The sequence below is a fragment of the Athene noctua genome, chromosome Z (genome assembly GCF_965140245.1).
Source record: "Athene noctua chromosome Z, bAthNoc1.hap1.1, whole genome shotgun sequence".
NCBI classification, from domain to species: domain Eukaryota; kingdom Metazoa; phylum Chordata; class Aves; order Strigiformes; family Strigidae; genus Athene; species Athene noctua.
The window spans coordinates 69,467,665-69,487,250 of record NC_134077.1 but is presented as its reverse complement, the minus strand read 5'-3'; the positions used below and the strand labels follow the sequence as shown (position 1 = coordinate 69,487,250).

General features: G+C 38.9%; 1 protein-coding gene across 1 annotated transcript in view; it reads left to right on the top strand.

Annotated features, from left to right (window-relative positions):
* Positions 1 to 3,771, top strand: part of LOC141973724 (uncharacterized) — a 33,231-nt gene extending 29,460 nt beyond the window's left edge. Inside the window, exon 7 of the mRNA XM_074932579.1 lies at positions 3,490 to 3,771. Coding sequence (XP_074788680.1) covers positions 3,490 to 3,555 — 66 coding nt within the window. The 3' untranslated portion in view covers positions 3,556 to 3,771. The remainder of the gene's footprint in view (positions 1 to 3,489) is intronic.
* Positions 3,772 to 19,586: the final 15,815 nt, after the last annotated feature.

The window sequence follows — 19,586 nt, the reverse complement described above, 5'->3', positions numbered from 1 at the left end:
CAAAGTCTAGGAAAAGATCAGGTATTCTGCCTCATTGTTAACAACTGTATGGGAATAAAAAAACCCCCTGAATCCCTAGATGGAAAGATATGTCCATTTTTGCTTTAGATGCTGAAAGAGATTATAAAATGGACCGGTTTACATTCTCATCTAGCAGTTTGGTTTCTGTAAAGGAGTTGCTCTTATAGTAGCTATGAATCCTATAACGTACAGAAATATTTCTAACAGTAAAAATAAGCCTATGAAATAAATTCTGTAACAGAACAGCTACTTTAGTTTAAGTATTTTATTTATCAGCTCCACCATGGAAAATTATTACATGTTCTTAAATTACCATTTAAAAAAACCCCACATTATTATATTCTAAAGTCAGACTTCTTCACCACCCCCAGACCTGTATAAACAGATGCAAGAAGGATAAGTGTTGGATTACTTATTCTCAGTTCTGCTGGAAATTAATACAGAAGGTCTATTTGTTGATCTTTCCTCCCCCAACATACAAAAAAGCCCAGTGTTGGCAAGAAACTGTATTATTCTAGCCAATACTACCAAAAAAATGAATAGAAACAGAAAAAAAAAAAAAAAAAAAAAAAAAAAAGCAAGCAGCAAGGAGAGCAAGGAATAGAATTACCATGAGAAAAGAGAAAGCACCATTTTCTATCTGGTTTGAGTTAGCAGGAAACATGGCATGCAGTGTATACTATATCAGGTCTGAGAACCTTGTACCTCAGAGCAGCATGAAATCTTTTGCCAGCATTAATTAAATTATCAAATTGTTCCTTTTAACTAAGTATATGTTACTTACAATTCCTTAGTGTTTGCTTTTTAAAATAGCTATTTACATTTATACAAATACACTTTAAACAGCCTAAAGTGGGTTTATTGGACTCACAGAAAGAAAGGACAAAATAAAATAATGGCACTGTTTTATTTAAAATACAGAATTTCCTGTGAGTTAAGTATGTGAAATATGGTCACTTTGCACTATATTTCAAGTTGTTCTGGACTTACAGTATAGCAAGATAACTACGGGAGGCTGTCCCTGGAGCAGAGGATCCTGACACATGACTTTCTACCTCACTTTGTTTAAATGAGAGAATTCAGCACAAGATTGCATTGTGAACTTTTGAATCAACACATGCACAACTCTGTCCAAATGCAATCCTTACCCATTGCAACAACTATTATGAAGGTATTGCTCTTCCTGATCAAATGGATGAGCCTACATACTGTGGTTTTCTTACAGAAAGGCAATTTCCAGTTTGAACTTGTGGAATACCAGTAAATCACCTGAGCTGCACATGGCATTCATTTGGTGGATATGTAAAGAATAGGGACCAAACTGCATTTAAGGATAGCACCTGCTTAGTTCTCTGTTACCAGACAACTATCCCCAAACTACAGGGCAGTAAAAAGCTGAAAAAGGAGTGTTTCTCCTGGAATATATGATTTTTCAAATGCTTTAATTTCTCAGTGAAAACAAATTATTAATATTAGAGCAAATATAAAAATAACTATCCAATCCAGTCTTTCTTACTCTATGAAATACAAAATAACTCTATTTTGAATGTAACAGCAGCAAGCACATTTTCATAGACTAAAGGAGTGCTTCCAAAATAGTCCAAGAATCAACTGGAACAGCAGAAAACCACAACTGTAACAATTTAACTCAATTCTAAGCACAGCTTTCAGCCAACACAGAAGTAAATAAATTGTAGCCAGGCTTTTATTTGTCCAACAGGCAAATTTGCATAGGCATGTAGGACAAAATTCACAGGAGGAAATTTCTGACCGAACTGACATAAGACTTTGCAATGCTATGTCAGCCAGAGGTATAGTTCATATACTACAGCACTAAGAAATTATACCCTGAACTACTGCATATGCAGCTCTCAATTTTGTATGTGCATTTGTTTTAGACCCATAAGAGACTTACGGGCTTCCAGATTCTGTAGTAAAATAAAAAGTGATTAAAACATCCTTAAAGCTCTCAAATTTGATATCAAAAAGACAGTGAAGTAACATAATATTACCTACATTTCTTATTGTATTCATAATAAAAGATAATAAAATGTTATGAACATGATCTCCATATATTTTTATTCACTGTGGAACTACATCAATTATTTGATATTGTATCCTGGCTAAATTTAAAGTTTCTTCACATATTTACATAGAATACTCATGAAGATTATCCAAATTTTGCTTTGCTTACCTTTCAGTAAAAGGCGACTAAAAAACCACAAAGTACTTGAAGTTGTCTGAGATAAAAAAGGACAGGCTTCCTTCATAAACTATACTTACTCTTATGTCAAGTGACCTTCAGCAAAAGATTCTGGTTTTTACTGATAGTTTTTAATGGTGAACAGAAGAGGAACATGCTTCAGGAAGGCATGTACACTGCACAGGAAAGAATAAAAATTTGAAAGCTGTCTCTAGTATTGTGCTGAATTCTTCCTACCTTTTCGATTAACATTTGTTCCATTGCATGTTTTGATGACTTTGTGATTATATCTAACATTATAATTATTTAAGCCGTGATTTACCAAGAAACAAAGTCATATATTTTTCAACAGATGATCAATCCCTGATCAAGTTTTGATCAGAAAGAATGATAGGAAAAATTTACTATGTGTTATGTTATTGGGAATAACGATAAAACTATATTTTCTTTTCAATTAACATTTCCTCCAAGCTTATGAAACACTGGCAATTTCGCCTTGCTCCTTCAGCCATAATCTAAAATATTGTGGATTGCAGATCTTGTGCTGCTATGAGCATTACAAGACATATTTTCCATTGCTTTTCAGTTTACTCTGGTAAGTGAACAAATCATATATAAATCATCCATAAATCATCTGTAAGAATCTTTTAAAAGGATCTAAATAAATCTCTAATGACAAATTGGAAACCTTTAAATTAGGTTAAAATATCGCGCACTTAAAACTAAAAGCATTAGGATTAAACTGTTTTTCAGAATAGAAATAAAAGGGATGAAGCAATATCTTCCAGCCTCATTTATTTTGATATGGTACATTTCCCTTGCCATTACATAAACGGGGGGGGGGGGGGGGGGGGGGGGGGGGGGGAGGAGCTTGGTGTTTATAGTTTAATTGAATGAGTATTCTAGAAAATGCAGGTCCATATCCTGATCTTCAAAAACTTTCACATTTTGGGGAAAATTAGTTCTTTACAATGAACTCAAAAGGTCAAAAGGTAGAGGAATTTGGCATTTAATAGTACAACCAGGTTTTGAACAAAAGCACAACACTCAACAATTTGCTACGAAAACGCAGAAAAAACTCTCAGATTATTTAATTTGCTTTGGTTGTGTGTTTCACAAGCGTCCACTGGATGGCCCCCTTACCACTCTGGTTTTGCATTTCCTTGAGCACCGTATTACCGTGTTGTAGCTGCGTGAGGCAAGTTCCACTGCCTCAGGAAACCTTGCTCAGAACAGATGAAAAGATCTGCATTTGTGGTCCACAGGTTTGCAAGTGCAATGTGTCCTCCCAAAACAATGAACTTCAGTTTCCTGTACAAGAGAGTGGCTGATAACGTGCAAGTGTAAGAGACGGTACAACAGCTATATGTAACATCCACAACAAAAAGAGCTGAAACTTCATGGAGTATACTGGGAAAAGGGGAAAAAAAAAAAAAAAAATTAAAAAAAAAAAAATTGGTTAGATTCTGGCACTTCCATCCTCTTATAATGCACTACAGCAAGTGACAGACACAGTCCTAACACTAAGTGATCCATCTTCCTTGGAAACCTTGTAAAGGCAACACTGAGAAGAAAAATCAGGAACAGAGACATGTTGAAAATACTCAGCCTTTGGAAGTCAAGAATGATAAAAAGGAGAGGTGTTGGTCAGCATGCACATTGGTCCTTGTAGCAGTTCAAGTTTGCAGTTGTGGACTCATGGTACTTTTAACAGCAAGTTGATCCTAAAACAGGCAGACCTGCTCACTCCTTTCTTTAGTTACCTCTGGCAATGGTGTTACTGCAGGATGTCATATCGAAGAGCTGATTACATTGAATTTGTCTGATGTATTAGTTTTAGATCAGATGGTAAAATCTGTGATTGTATGTTCTCTACAATTTAACACAAGACAGGGTTTGCAGTGCAACACAAATTCACATCCTGTCTTGAAAAGCTAAAGCCTTTTTTATTTCTCTGTTTTTCCATTTGGTTGTATTTTTAGCAGTATTCCTAAAGAGATTTTATTGCAAAGCCCTATTACCTGATAAAATCACCTACATGTGTTATAAAATTCCTGGATGGCTCTGAAAAAATTCCTAAAATGTCTCAGATTTCTGGTCTATATCCCATAAAGCAGTATGAAATAACTTAATTCTTCCTTTTTGTGTCAGCTAATTCTGTGTTAAATACCAGACAACTAAACAACATTTAAAAATAAAGGCATCATAAAAATAATGGAGATAATCAGCTGATTCTGTCACCAGTCACAGATTCATTCTCTTGGGAAACCATCTTACATCCCTTACTCATATAAAACTCTATAGATGTCTTAGAACTATTCTACTGAATATTGTAATGTCACTATAGCATTCAACATTTAGACTAGGGTTTTTTCAGTCTTCATTGTTTCAGTACATTACAGTTACTATCTGATATGTTGAATGTGTCACTCTACTTGCACCATGAGGATATGTACTTTTTTTTTTTTTTTTCCCCAGAAATGAAGGATGGCAGCTATGGTATACAGAAGGCTGATAGTTTTATACCACACTGGACATATAAATGGTCAGAATTACATCACTGCAAACTAAAATCAGAATCACTTAAAGCAGCTGGAATTAACCAGCTGAAAGTACTGTCTTACACTGTCGTTAGAAAGTGATACCTTATTGTACTGAGACAATTTTAGGGATTTTAGTTAAAGCAAACTCCAACCTATTTTTAGCCAGCTGCCAGATTCCACAAAAACTGAGAAGAGCTCCCTGAATAGTCAGCTCAGGTACAGAGTTAGGCTGCACCTAGTTTATAACTCCTTCTTTAACAGAGCAGATTACTTATAGAATGAAATAAGATAACTGAAGATGGAAACAGGGAATCAGTGTTAATATAACTTAAACAGAGGCAAAATCTTGTCTACTTGTCTACAGCTGTGTCAATGTGTATTGAATACAAACTCAGGCAATGTCTTTATCTACACACAGACAGAATAACTGGAGCAACAGTGTTGGGACTTGACAAAATCCTTTACTTTCCAATGTGGAATAGGGACTCTTTAGAATAAATCAGGACTATGTGCCAAAGGTTCACAGAACAAAAGCAGAGGAGGTCCAAGAGTGGGATGCAAGATAATGTGATTATGAATATTGTCCTCTCTGGAATAATGTGCTTGTTCTGCTAAAAGGCTTAAATATCCATTTTGCTGCAAGAGGCTGATACAATACTTGCAGCTAGGACATTTTTAAGGAGCATAAGGTCAGTTGAACACCTATTCTATGTTTTTGTAGGCCTGGGTCTGTTGTGGCCCTAGCTATAAATATAATGTTATATAAATAACATTACATACAGCTATGAAAATTTCACATATATAAGCTTATAATCAGATAGTGGAACAAAGTACAGAGACATTGTGTGCAAGCTGTCATCACAATAACCATTAGTTAACAAAACGGGGTGCTTAATTTTCTCTCTCTCACAGGTTGTTGTTTTTTTTTTTTTAAATGGTCTGTCATGGTGGGCATAGTAATGTGTTGTAAATAATTAGACTGGACTAGACTAGACTAGAATATTTCAGTTGGAAGGGACGTAAACCAGTCATCTAGTACAACTGCATGACCACATCTGAGCAGACCAAAAATCGAAGCATGTTGTTAAGGATCTTGTCCAAATACCTCTTAAACACTGACAAGCTTGGGGCATCAACCACCTCTCCAAGAAGCCTGTTCCAGGGTTTGACCACTCTCTCAGTAAAGAATTGTTTCCCAATACCTAGTCTGAACTTCATCTGATGCAGCCTTGAGTCATTCCCACATGTCCTGTCACTGGAAGTGCCAAGGCAGTTAAATATTTAAGACATATAGTACAATTGTATTTCTACTTCAGACAAAAACAATCCCCAATTTGATTTGCACAGCCACTGGAGTGTTAATATACCACAGCCCTGGCAGAGGAACCTCCCTCCTCCTGATCATCTGAAAATGTGTATCACATAAACATGAGATCTGCAAGCTCAACTAATACTGATACTAGTTTGAGAAACTGAAAATGTTACTCTAATTCATATGTACTGTTGCCTGTGCTTTTCTTAGCTTGTAGTTATATTAAAGTTGTAGCCTTAAAGCCCAGTAAATGAAGCATGCAAATGCTTTTAATAGGACACAGATTTTGTGTTAAACTAACAATGCAAGCCTTAGGACTTGTCTGGATTCACTTTGGCCGACCTGGAGTTCTGCTTTTCTTTGTTTTATTCTATGAGCACTTATCTAATTCATTTGATAATTATCTAGTATTAAGTAATAGGTGACTAATACCCGTTATTGCATTATTCTTTACCTTTTGCTTAGCATTGCACTGCTGTGTATTGTAATGCCTACAGTCGCGCTCAAGTTGCAGCCTACTGTAACAAATTGTTGCCTTGTGGAATTAACAGATGGCACTGGGAGGGAATTATTTTCTGTAGAATGAAATATCTATGACCCTATAATAAAACATAGCATTGAGGGCTAGAGAAATCAAATTATGGTAGAGGCCTAGCTACAGAATGATAGTGGGGTACTCAGGCTATAAGCAACTCATCAGTCTATTAATGGTCATTAGAGGAGTGCAGTCTTGGGAGCTGCATAAAACCAGTCTTAGTGGTAACAGAACAAAGAACAAGTATCCAACATACATAAACCACATATTACAGTAAATTTTGATGTACCCAGGACTTGTGGTCTGATGAAGAAAGAGCAATGTGTGACATACATTAACAAGCATATAAAAGTGATTCCGAACAGATCCTGGAGTGAGAAGAAAGAAATCATCATCAACAATATTTTACTCCTGTTATCAAGGAGGAGGAAGAAACCCCACAATCAGTATCATGTTCCTCTCAGTGACAGGCTCAAGATGCGGTCCCCAGACTGAAGCCATTAATGCTTCATACTCAGAGGGTCAGTGGAAAGTTTAGCATCCGATCAAAGAAAGAGGTAGACACTAGAAAGTTTGCTTATATCTGTTTTAACTGTACATAGTCTGAATTATAAGTGGTGATATATATTTAAATAGACTACTACTAATTCTTGATTAATAATTTACTTGCACCATTAAAATTTTACTTAGACTAACAGTAGATTCTTGGCTTTGCATATCAGTTATGTTCTTTGGCTCACAACTGCAGAATTTCTGCAACTAAATTATGGAGATTCAAATTAGTCTGTAACTTGAGTACCACAAATCAGTAATAAAATACCCACACATATGTATGGGCATAAAAACACATTATATGTCCCAGGAAACTTCATCTTGAAAAAGACAGCTTAGAAGAATGGAATTGATAACAACAGTATACCTTGATATACTAATATATTCTTGAATTTTTTGTTGAAAAATTGACTGTGTCCATGTCTTTGAAAACAATTAAATAAGCCTTTGTTTTTAGAAATTGGTTCCAGTAACTAAGTGGCAGAATTAGCTGTTTGATCTGTTTGTATTATCTGCAAAATAAAATTTAAGGTTTCCCTTATTGTTTTTGTCCTTCTAGATCTAGGCAGAAACAAACTGTCCATGCTGAATTTAAATAGCTCCCTACTCATCATGCTGCCTGTTTTGGATGTCCTTCTTGGGCATCTAATTTTAGCACACTATGCGCAGTTAGCTTAAATGCTTCACTCAGATCTCTGCATTCAACTCCAGAAGTGCTAGGTATTGCACTGATGTGAAGTTACTTCCACTTCTCCTACTCATCTTTACAAAGGTTTAGCTCTTTAACCAGAAAGTTTTGAGCTGTTCAGTGGTTCCAGTAAACTACTGGCACAACAAAGCCCTCCAACTTTCTCACAGGCCCCTGGAATAGCCACAAAGGACAAGGATGATCTGCATTTTCTGTGTAATGAGGTCTAAATATGAATCATTTAGAAATGCTTTGCACTTTTCTGGTTTGGGTTGTACATAGTTCATGAATCACTTCTCTGATGTATAGTCCAGAATAGAAATATTTCTAAAAAGATAAACTCTATTGCCACTAAAAACTGCTAGATAAAATTACAAAGTTTTTCAAGAGGTAAAATAGGTAGTAATCTTCTTTACAAGTTCATAATGTTATTTCTTAGATAACCAGTATTTGTAGCTAAAGTTACAGAAGACCCCGTCCTGAACTTGCAAGGGACAGAAAGGATAACAAGAAGGGCTTCTAAAGGTATGTCAGCCAGAAAAGGAACATCAAAGAAAGTGTAACCCTGTTGATGAAGACAAATGGCAAACTGGTAATGATGGACAATAAGAAGGCTGAGGTATTTGACAACAGCTGTGCCTCAGTCTTCCCTGGCAATCTCTCTTACCACACCTCTCAAGTGGATGGACCATAAGGCAGGGACTAGGGGAGCAGTCTCTCCCACTGTAAGAGAATATTGGGTACCTGAGGAACCTGAAAATATATAAGTCTATAGGACCTCATAAGATGCATCCCAAAGTCTTGAAGGAATTGGCTGGTGTAGTTGCCAAGCCACTCTCCATGATACTTGAAGAGTCATGGCAGTCAGGTGAAGTCTCTGGAGACTGGAAAAGGGGAACCATTGCACCCATTTTTAAAAAGAGTAGAAAGAAGGACTCTGGGAGCTACCGACCTGTCAGCCTCACCTCTATGCCTGGGAAGATGATGAAACAGATCCTCCTAGAAGCTATGCTAAGGCAAATGGAGGACAGGAAGGTGATTCAAGACAGCCAGCATGGCTTCATCAAGGGCAAGTCTTGCCTGAACAACACAGTAGCCTTCTATGATAGAGTGACTACATCAGTGGACAGGTGAAGAGCTGCGGATGTCATCTATCTGGACTTCTATAAGGCCTTTGATTCAGTTCCCCACAACACCCTTCTCTCTATATTGGAGAGGTATGGATTTGATGGATGGATCACTTGGTGGATAAGGAATTGGCTGGATGGTCACATCCAGAGAGTAGTGGTCAATGGCTCAATATCCGAATCGAGATCAGTGATAAGTGGCATCCTTCAGGGGTCTGTATTGGAACCAGTACTGCTTAATAACTTCATTAACAACACAGACAGTGGGATCAAGGGCACCCTCAGCAAGTCTGAAGATGGCACCAAGCTGAGTGATGTGGTTGACATGCCTGAAGGACAGGATGCCATTCAGAGGGACCTGGGCAAGCTCAACAACTGCATCCATGTGAACCTCATGAAATTCAACAAGGCCAAGCGCAAGGTCCTGCATCAGGGTTGGGGCAATCCTCAGTATCAATAGAGGCTGAGCAATGCGTGGATTGAGAGCAACCCTGTGGAGAGGGACTTGAGGGTATTGGTGGATGAAAAGCTGGACATGAGCCAGCAACGTGCACTTGCAGCCCAGAAAGCCAACTGTATCCTGGGCTGCAGCAAGAGAAGTGTGGCCAGCAGGTTGACAGAGGGGATTCTGCTCTCTGCTCTGCTCCTGTAAGAGCCCACCTGCAGTGTTGTGTTCAGCTCTGGGGCCCTCAACATAAGAAGGACATGGACCTGTGCAAGTGGGTCCAGAGGAGGCCACGAAGATGATCAGGGGGCTGGAGCACCTCCCCTGTGAGGACAGGCTGAGAGAGTTGGGGTTGTTCAGCCTGGAGAAGAGAAGGCTCCAGGGAGACCATATTGCGGCCTTTCAGTACTTAAGGAGGGCTTGTAAGAAAGATGGGGACAGACTTTTTAGCAGGGCCTGTAGGGATAAGACAAGGGGTAATGGCTTTAAACTAAACGAGAGTAGATTCAACCTGGGTATAAGGAAGAAATTTTTTACAATGAGGGTGGTGAAACACTGGAACAGTTTGCCCTGAGAGATGGGATATGCCCCCTCCCTGGCAGTGTTCAAGGCCAGGTTGGACGGGGCTCTGAGCAACCTGATCTGGTTGAACATGTCTCTGCTCATGTCAGGGAGGTTGGAACTAGATGATCTTTAAGGTCTCTTCCAACCCAAACCATATTATGATTCTGTAAAAACATACAAGAATAGGCATAGTGTAATTCAACCAACCTTATATTACTTACATGTTTGCAGCACTTAGTCTTTTTTAGTACACATCCTCTTCATTTTCATTTCTGTTAATTTCCATATACTGAAGCAATATACAGTAGAGACAAACTGATTATGAAAGACATTATAGTTCCTTTGCAAACATATTTTCTGAAGCTTATGATACTGAGAAAAAAAAAATCTGGCCTTGGTACATGCAGTTTCAGCTTTGAACTACTTGTCTCTCTTTAAATTAATAATCTGAGCCCTATATAAGGACAAATACACATCAAATACACACTTATAAATGAATACATTTTCAGCAGATCAAACTCAGTATATTTTATTATACAACTAAAAGCCAGCTGTACTTAAAAAAAGTAATTTGGCAAGCATGTGTTCCCTAATGAGGACAAATTGCTTCATATTTCATAAATATATATCTTTATAATTAAGATATAGTTACCTGAGATGTTTTTCCTTTTTGCACTTTTCACTTTTTTAAGCTGCTAGACAAATGGGATTAAATAATCAGTGCTTGAATTTTCAAGTATTTGTATGCTCATTTCCATGTAAACTGGTAAAACGTTGAAAACATTGTTTGAGAGCTACCAACATTATCTTTGTTTTTGGATGAGGCCAAGCAGGTCCAGCTTTTTTTTTCAGAACAGCACTGATTTTCAGAGGTGAGGATATGCACTAACATAATTACAAAGGCTGAACCTTCAGGGTTACGTTAACAGATACATAAGAAGCAATTAAAGGCAGTAAAATGAGGTTAGCATTTCAGATTGGAAAGAGAGTGGCAAAGGGTGATGTTCAACAGTAAAGGCTGGTTCTGCTATGGGTGAAAGGCTAGATCAGGCTGGAAGCTGACTCTGCTGGTCTAGGGTTTCAGGGAGGATTAGCGTGCTTTGTTCATCTAGTGAAAGACCTAGAATTAGACAGATGTAATCCATACTAATATTGTCTTCTTACAGATTTATAAATTATTGTCTCGAGTTGATAGGCCTAGGTTTAGACCTGGAAGTGGTTTCCTGACATGTGCTATTGCTAGTGTTTCACTTACAGTGTTTGATGTACTAGGATTATAGTTATATTAATCTAGGAAGAAGGTTTTGGACTGATGAGCTAGGGTTAGTGTTGCCTTATTGAGACCTGTTATATGAGTTAGGATTAATATTGTTGTTTTGGTTGACCAGACCCATTTGACCTACAGTCATACCTGGATTCACAAGGATTTCGATTTGAGTTAAATATGGTGTCACCACGTGAAGTTTGGAGAAGAACTGGAATTTGAAACTCTGTAAATCGACAAGATAGGATTATGGTGAGATCGTGGGACAGCTTCCATCCTGCAGTGATTACTTCATAGAGAAATGGTGGTAACTTAGGTAGTAAGGCTCCAACCTACCTGAAGATGGCACTTCAAATTCAAACTGTAAATGAAACAGAAATCAGTGGAAATAATGACTTTCTAGTGAGAAATGTGACGCTGCACAGAAATTGGAAGAAGGGGCTAGCCAATCACAGTAATTACAAAGATGCTGTGAGGCTGTGCAGGGTGGAAATCAGAAGGTCTAAAGCCCAGCTGGAAATTAATCTGCTTCAGCAATCAAGAACAAGAAATGTTTCTATAAACTATGTGAGCAGCAAAAGAAAGACCAGGGAGAGCCTCCATCCCCTGCTAGACACAGGAGGAAACACGGCAGCGAGTGATGAGGAAAAAGCTGAGGTGCTTAATGACTTCTTCGTCTCAGTCTTTAATAACAAGACTAGTTGTACTAAGGGAATCCAGCCTCCTCAGCCAGAAGACAGAGACTGGGAGAATGACCCCCCCACAATCCAGGAGGAGACAGTCAGTGACCTGCTGCATCACACAGACACACACCAGACTATGGGAATGGCTGGGATACACCCGAGGGTGCTGAAGGAGCTGGCTGGGGTGCTCGCCAAGCCACTTTCCATCATTTACCAGCAGTCCTGGCTGACCGGGGAAGTCCCGACAGATTGCAAATTGGCCAGTGTGACGCCCATATATAAGAAGGGTCAGAAGGATGATCTGGGAAATTACAGGCCTGTCAGCTTCAATTCGGTGCCCAGGAAGCTGCTGGAGCAGCTCATCCTGAGTACCATCACACAACACATGAGGGACAGCCAGATGCTCAGGCCCCGTCAGCATGGGTTTGTGAAAGGCAGGTCCTGCTTGACAAACCTGATCTCCTTCTACAACAGGGCGACCTGCTTATTGGGTGAGGGAAAGGCTGTGGATGTTGTCTACCTTGACTTCAGTAAGGCCTTTGACACCATTTCCCACAGCATTCTCCTGGTGAAACTGGCTGCTCGAGGCTTGGATGGGCACACGCTTCACGGGGTAAAAAACTGTCTGGATGGCCGGGCCCAAAGAGTTGTGGTGAAAGGAGTTAAATCCAGCTGGCGGCCGGTCACGAGTGGTGTCCCCCAGGGCTCGGTGTTGGGGCCACTCCTGTTTAACATCTTTATTGATGATCTAGACGAGGGGATCGAGTGCACCCTCAGTCAGTTTGCAGATGACCCCAAGTTGGGTGGGAGTGTTGATCTGCTCGAGGGCAGGGAGGCTCTGCAGAGAGACCTGGACAGGCTGGAGCCATGGGCTGAGGCCAACTGGGGGAGTGTCAATAAGGGCAAACGCCAGGGGCTGCCCTTGGGCCACAACAACCCCCAGCAGCGCTACAGGCTTGGGGAGGAGTGGCTGGAGAGCTGCCAGTCAGAGAGGGACCTGGGGATGTTGACTGACAGCCGGCTGAACAGGAGCCAGCAGTGTGCCCAGGGGGCCAAGAAGGCCAATGGCATCCTGGCTTGTGTCAGCAATAGCGTGGCCAGCAGGGACAGGGAAGGGATCTGACCCCTGTCCTCGGCACTGGTGAGGCCGCACCTCGATTCCTGTGTTCAGTTTTGGGCCCCTCACTCCAAAAAGGACATTGAATGACTCGAGTGTGTCCAGAGAAGGGCAACGGAGCTGGTGCAGGTTCTGGAGCACAGGTCGTACGAGGAGCGGCTGAGGGAACTGGGGGGGTTTAGTCTGGAGAAGAGGAGGCTGAGGGGAGACCTCATCGCCCTCTACAGCTCCCTGAAAGGAGGGTGCAGAGAGCTGGGGATGAGCCTCTTGAACCAAGTAACAAGCAATAGGACAAGAGGGAATGGCCTCAAGTTGCACCAGGGAAGGTTCAGACTGGATATTAGGAAGCATTTCTTTCCAGAAGGGCTTGTTGAGCGTTGGAATAGGCTGCCCAGGGCAGTGGTGGAGTCCCCATCCCTGGAGGTGTTTCAGAGTTGGGTCAACATAGTGCTGAGGGATCTGGTGTAGCTGGGAACTGTTAAGTGTTGGGTTGATGGTTGGACTGGATGATCTTCTTTTCCAACATAGACAATTCTGTGATTCTGTGAAATTATGGGATTCTGGGTCCATCTTAATTTTCTGGATTGATCTAGAGTTAGCTGATCCAGTTTGATGTAGCAAAGCCATCAGTCATGCATCTACCTTCCATAAAAAATTATCTTACATGTCTTGGAAAGGTACAGCCATTAAAAAAACATACAGAATCTTACTGTTGGACGATAATCTAAAAATAAAAACCTCCCTTTACCCCTCAACTTCTGCTCATTAGAAACCAACTTTTATTTGCTAGCCTAAAAGTGATTCAAATTTTTCTGAAGCTTTAATTTGTGCTTGTGGAACACTGTACCTGAACTCATACAGTTGTTATTTTCTCTTTTTTTTCACCTGTTTTCTTTAGCCTTGAACAAGTCAACCCTTCTAGTCTTCCCAGACAGGTTCTTTATTCTGTAGACTATCCCAGAAGCAGTTTTCTGTACCTATTCCTAGTTAAACTACGCTGTCCTGATGATGTTAAACAGTATTTTAGATAAGATTTCATATGAGGTTTGTACAAATGGGGTCTCTATTTGAGTCCTTTTGCAAGTATGGAAAAACAGCTGTAGATTTATGGGGTAAAAATATTCCTTCCCAAACTCTGCAAACTTTTCCTGAGGGGTGTGAGAGACAAGGCTTCCATACATCTTTTTTGGTTAAAATAACCACTTAAAGATTATTTTCTGATTTGTTTATGAAAAACTGTTCAAGTACACTTTTCTCTGCATTACCAGGAGTGCAGAATAATGCAGGAGTCCCCTGATACATCGATAAAATAGCAATTATGCAAGAAATTTACAATAGCTTATACCAAGTAAATTGTTAAACTTTACTTAAAAAATAACATTACGATTGGATATCACAACACCCATATAATTACATTTACCCTGATGTTTCTGCTATTAACCCATTTTTGTAGGTTTATTATTTTGCAATAAAAATTCTCATTGTCATTATTTTTCACATAGTCTCAAATCAGAAATATTTTTTCTACATCTCAGCCACCTCACTAACAAAAATACAGTTCGTCACAGTGTTGAAAGTGAGATGAGTTCTTTTAATTGATTATACGTGAGTCAAATGGCGTACCTAGAGATTTCAGAAACATGAAGGAGATCATAATTGATTTTAGAATGATCAGTTCCATTCTATTTTGCAGGATGCAGTTCTTGAGTCTAAAGATCTGGAGTGATCTTTTAAAACAGTTGGGAAACTGAAGCTGAAACCCCTGCCATTCTGCATGTCCCATACATAATAAACCTAGCTGTAAAGTTCTGATACTTCATTAATCCAGTCTTAGTGAAATGAAAGGAGATGAACTATAGATTTGCCTCTTCTGAAATTCAATACAAATGCTCTGCTGGTTTTCAAGGAGGAATTTTGTCAAAATCTAAGTCAACACAGCTTTAAAAATACTCTACTGATTTTAAATGATATTTTCTAGAAAGCTTGGTTCAGATGCAATATAGATTTTATTTTGCAATTAACAGAAGATTTCTATCACAAGTGCCTAATTTATGATTCCCTGGAAAAGTTCAAGTAAAACAAATGGAAGACTTGATTCATTATACTTTTATGAATTTTGTATGAGCTGCTTCCAGTTGCTAATCCCCCTGATTCAGTTACGGTATAAGAACAGTGTCTCTTGTACTTGTGCAATGTCAACAACAGTGACATGCACCCAGCTGGTAACACAGGATGCTCACCTGAAGCAAAAAATGTAGTAGAGCAATAAAAATCAATTATGTGAATCATACAGGTTCAGATGGAAATAGAAAGATGGGATTATAAGGAAAATTACTGGGTTTTATAAATCCTGCAGTTTAACAGTAGCTTACAGTAAAGTTCAAGTTTTATTCACATCAGGATTCAATTAATTGCTATCATACTTATTTATGTTGCTAGCATGAGCTAGCTCATAAGATCACCAGCTACAAATTCAAATAGCTTTAATTCTCACCAACACGTGAGCGATATTATTTGGAAACACAGCAACCTATTTATCCTAACTCTAGGCCTACCACAATGAAGTGGTATAGCTATAGCTTCAGAAAAGGTTTTTAATTTTACCTTTGAAAATTTTATAACTTTGGAAAGTACTCTGTTACATTGAGAAAAATGTAAGAAAATATCATTAAGAAGTGTGAGAAAAGCGTCTCACAAATCTAAAACCATGGAGAGAAAACACACAGACTTTTAAGAAAACCCAAGGCTTTGGTGCTTTTCCTCCTAATTAAGCCAAGTTTTGAGGACTGGATATGACTCTAGGATAAGACTGTGTTTACAGAACTCTTATCTTTTACAGAGACATACCATGTACATGAAAGATAATGGTAATATGGAAAGCATTAAATGGCCCCATATATCATCCTTTCATATCCTCTCAAAAATAATAGAGGCCCAAATTTGCAGAGGCTGTCACTTCGGAGTCAGAGAAAGAACGGACAACAGGACATAAACTAGATATGTCTATATCTTTTTACCTAATAAAATGTATTTTTGACTGGGTCTACTCTTGATTTTCTAACTTCTATGCCTTCACAATGAGTTGTGAGTTCATCTTTAATACCTAAAAACTCACAGTTGACTAAGTATTAGTGTCACGTCCCGCTCAGACGAGGGGGACAAGTGACTCAGATTCGCAAATCCCCAGTTGGAGCAGACAACAAGTCTCCGAGTTCAAGCATTTATTAACTACCTACAATGTACTAATTGAACACACGATAATTGGCCAAGTATATAGCAAGTTGTGGCAACCAATATAATATGCCTTGCATTTCTTAACGGAAAAAGGAAAAGAGGGAGATAGAGGGAATGGGGAAATACAGATCACCGGTCTGGGTTCCTGCGCTGATCCCGCCAGCGAGGGTTTCAGGAGGCAGCCATCTGTTTCGCTTGCATCAGTCTTCTCCGCTCCACTGCTCTCTCCAGGGGGGCCAGGGGGCAGAGGGGGGGCAGGGAGAGAGGCAGAGAGAGATAGAGAGAGCCCTTTCTTCCCCCCTTTGATGTATACCCACTTTCCTTGGGTCCGTCCCCTAGGTTGATCCACATAGCTACGTATCCCATGTACGGAGAGGAGTAAGGTGTTCCATGGCATGATGTAATTAGCATGATCTTGTCAGCCCTCGTTAACATATTGAGAAGTGTTAACTTTAATATGCATTTCGTGGATAATGAAGCAAAGTTCATTCACCGGACACATGGCCCTTGAAATTTGCCCAGGTGCCCCAGGGCAGAGCCATCCTGTCTCCACAGGGCTCTCTCCCCCAGCTGCATGGGGCAGCGTTATCAGCTTCGACCTCCACAGAATGCACCCTGGGACTCATAGTTTTGTCTTGCGAGTGTTTGAGGCATTTCTTCAACCAGCCTCAACTTTTGCTTTCCCAGGTTGTTTGTCTTAGTTTCTCACTCGCCTGGTTTCTCGTCTCTCACAATTAGTAACATTACTTGACATTTAAATTTCTCAAGCAGTTATTAAATAATTTAACATTTATCTGCCCTGCTATAGAAGACTGGTTTTATCATACACATAGAATATTTCTCTATACTATAACTATAAACTATAGAACTATAAATACTATATTTAGGGAATGCAATACAGTTTGATCTGGACATAATACCACAGAATTTATAATTGAAAACTTGAAAGAAAACATGTCTCATTACTCATTTCAGTAATGTAAGATTTGAAACCCAATTTTAATACTACAATTGTGGATAAAATAATTGCATTTCCATCAAAAAATCAACTGCTCTTACATGTTGTAGTATACCATATTGATATCTAAATTGAAATGAAAAATTCAAACTAAGAAAAAAAATCTCAAATCATATATGGAGAAAAGGCTGTTATCTCAATAAGTATTACTTTTCACTGTAAAAATTACTGACATCTGAAATAATTAAGGATGACAACGTTATTAACCTGAATTAGCTAGCTTTTAAAAGACAAAAGCATATACTGAGATAAATTAATTCTTAAAGCAACTTTTCTAGAATCAGCAGAATTACAAGAGGAAACTGTGGACTTTAGACTTAGCTCTGGTTGGGGATTATTAGAATGATGCAATACTTATTTTTACCTTTTTCCACACTAGATACTGTATACATTTATATAAATACACATTATATAAAGTATAATTTAAGGATACTTTACTTCACTGAGCCCTAAGTACATCACTCCATGTACAGGTACAATGTATTAAAGAAACAGGCAGCATCTGCTCCAGGCTGTATGGTCCTCAGGACAGGGACTTTTCTCACTGCAAATAGAAATAGACTGTGGACTGATTACAGGTGGCCTGTTTCATAAAGTGTTTCAAAACCTTTCTTAGTCAGGGCAAAACACTCACAGCTCTGTTGCCCTGAACGCTTACCCTGCTTAGGATAAGTCTCATGCCAGCTGCCATAGAACTCATACTTTCTAACACCTGAACACTTCTGGCAGAAGAATCGTTGCTACATATATAATCTTTAATAAGGCAGAGGTTTTAGCAGTTCTGTTTCTATCATAATAAAATAAATGTATGTATGTTATGAACTCTTACTGTCACAACTTTTCTGTCTTTCATAGCTCTTCTTACATGATGGAAAGTACAGTCAGCTCTACATATAGGATACCATTCTTATGCATGCTTGCTGCATGATGTGCATTTGCTTTTGCTCTCTTCATCAAGTTTAAATAAGGTTAATTAAGACAGACAGCCTGGTTTTCTCTCTCAATATGTTTACACTAAAATAGTCACACTGACTTCATGGGAGTCAAGCGACACATTTCTAAGTTGAGTTGATGGACAATTTCAATTTGCTTCTTCTCTTCCTCGTCTCTGGAAGGCACATCAGCACATCTGAGCAAAACAGTAATGAAACATCCACAGAGGTTATTACATTGCCTACAAGTCATTAAAAGGCTCACTAGAAAAATAAGCCTGTAGAATCATTTCCTGTCTTTTCCTTCCTGGCTTGCTGCTCCACTTGCACAGCTATTCCTCAAAACCCAGTGGCACACGTTTCCCTCTTCTGCAGGCTTCTTTCTGCTTCCTTTGCTGTGTATTATGCTTCCGTTCTTCTACCTCCTCCTCATGTCCTACACATTTGGCTCTTTGTCAAGTTCATCTCTGGCTCCTTCTGTCTATTCCAATTACTTCATCCACATTAAGGCCATTCAATCAAGAGGTCTCTTATTGACAAACATAAAATAAGTAAGACAAACTCCAGAAGTTTTAAGAATCCAGACAGAATCTCAAACACCTGAACAAACATAATCTCAATCAAGTAATTATCTTTATATGCTAAAGCATCCTACCCTTGGAAAATTATGAAAACGTGCAAAGGCCCCATTCTAATAGCTCCCATATTTCACCCCATAATTTAAAATCTTTGACTATTTTATCTCACAAAACCCCCAGTTTGCATCACTGTTTGCTTTTGCATGTCTCATCATAAAAAGAAAATCTCTTAAATTCAAAACAAACTCATGCTTACAATTATGTCATTCTCAATTTTCACTTCAAATTTTAATTTCTCATTCTTGTTCTAGTTTTCCTCTAAGACAACTAGCATTGTCTGATCTCCTAAAATCTCATTTCAATTTTTCTTTTTCTATGCACATTTATGGGTTTTTTCCACTAATTTCAGGTTTTATCTCCAATTAGATCTTTGCACTTTCCTCACTACTCCCATGTTTTACTTTCATATTATTGACACCTTTCTTCTCTGTCCTGACCATTCCAGTAATTTTTCTGCTACTGTTACTGTTACCCCAGTTACTGTTACTGTTACCCCAGTCCATCACGCATACTATGCTGCTCAGTCAGTTTCTCCTTTAATTTCCTCACCAGCCACCAGCATAACAATATCCCGAAGAGGATGCTAGTGCTTTTCCTCTAACCTCCTCAATAACTGCCCCTCTTCACATCCTCTTTCAGACTCCTAGTCGAGAATTTTTAGACACTTTTTTTTTTCTTGATATTCTAGTCTCTAGTCCATACTGTGCATT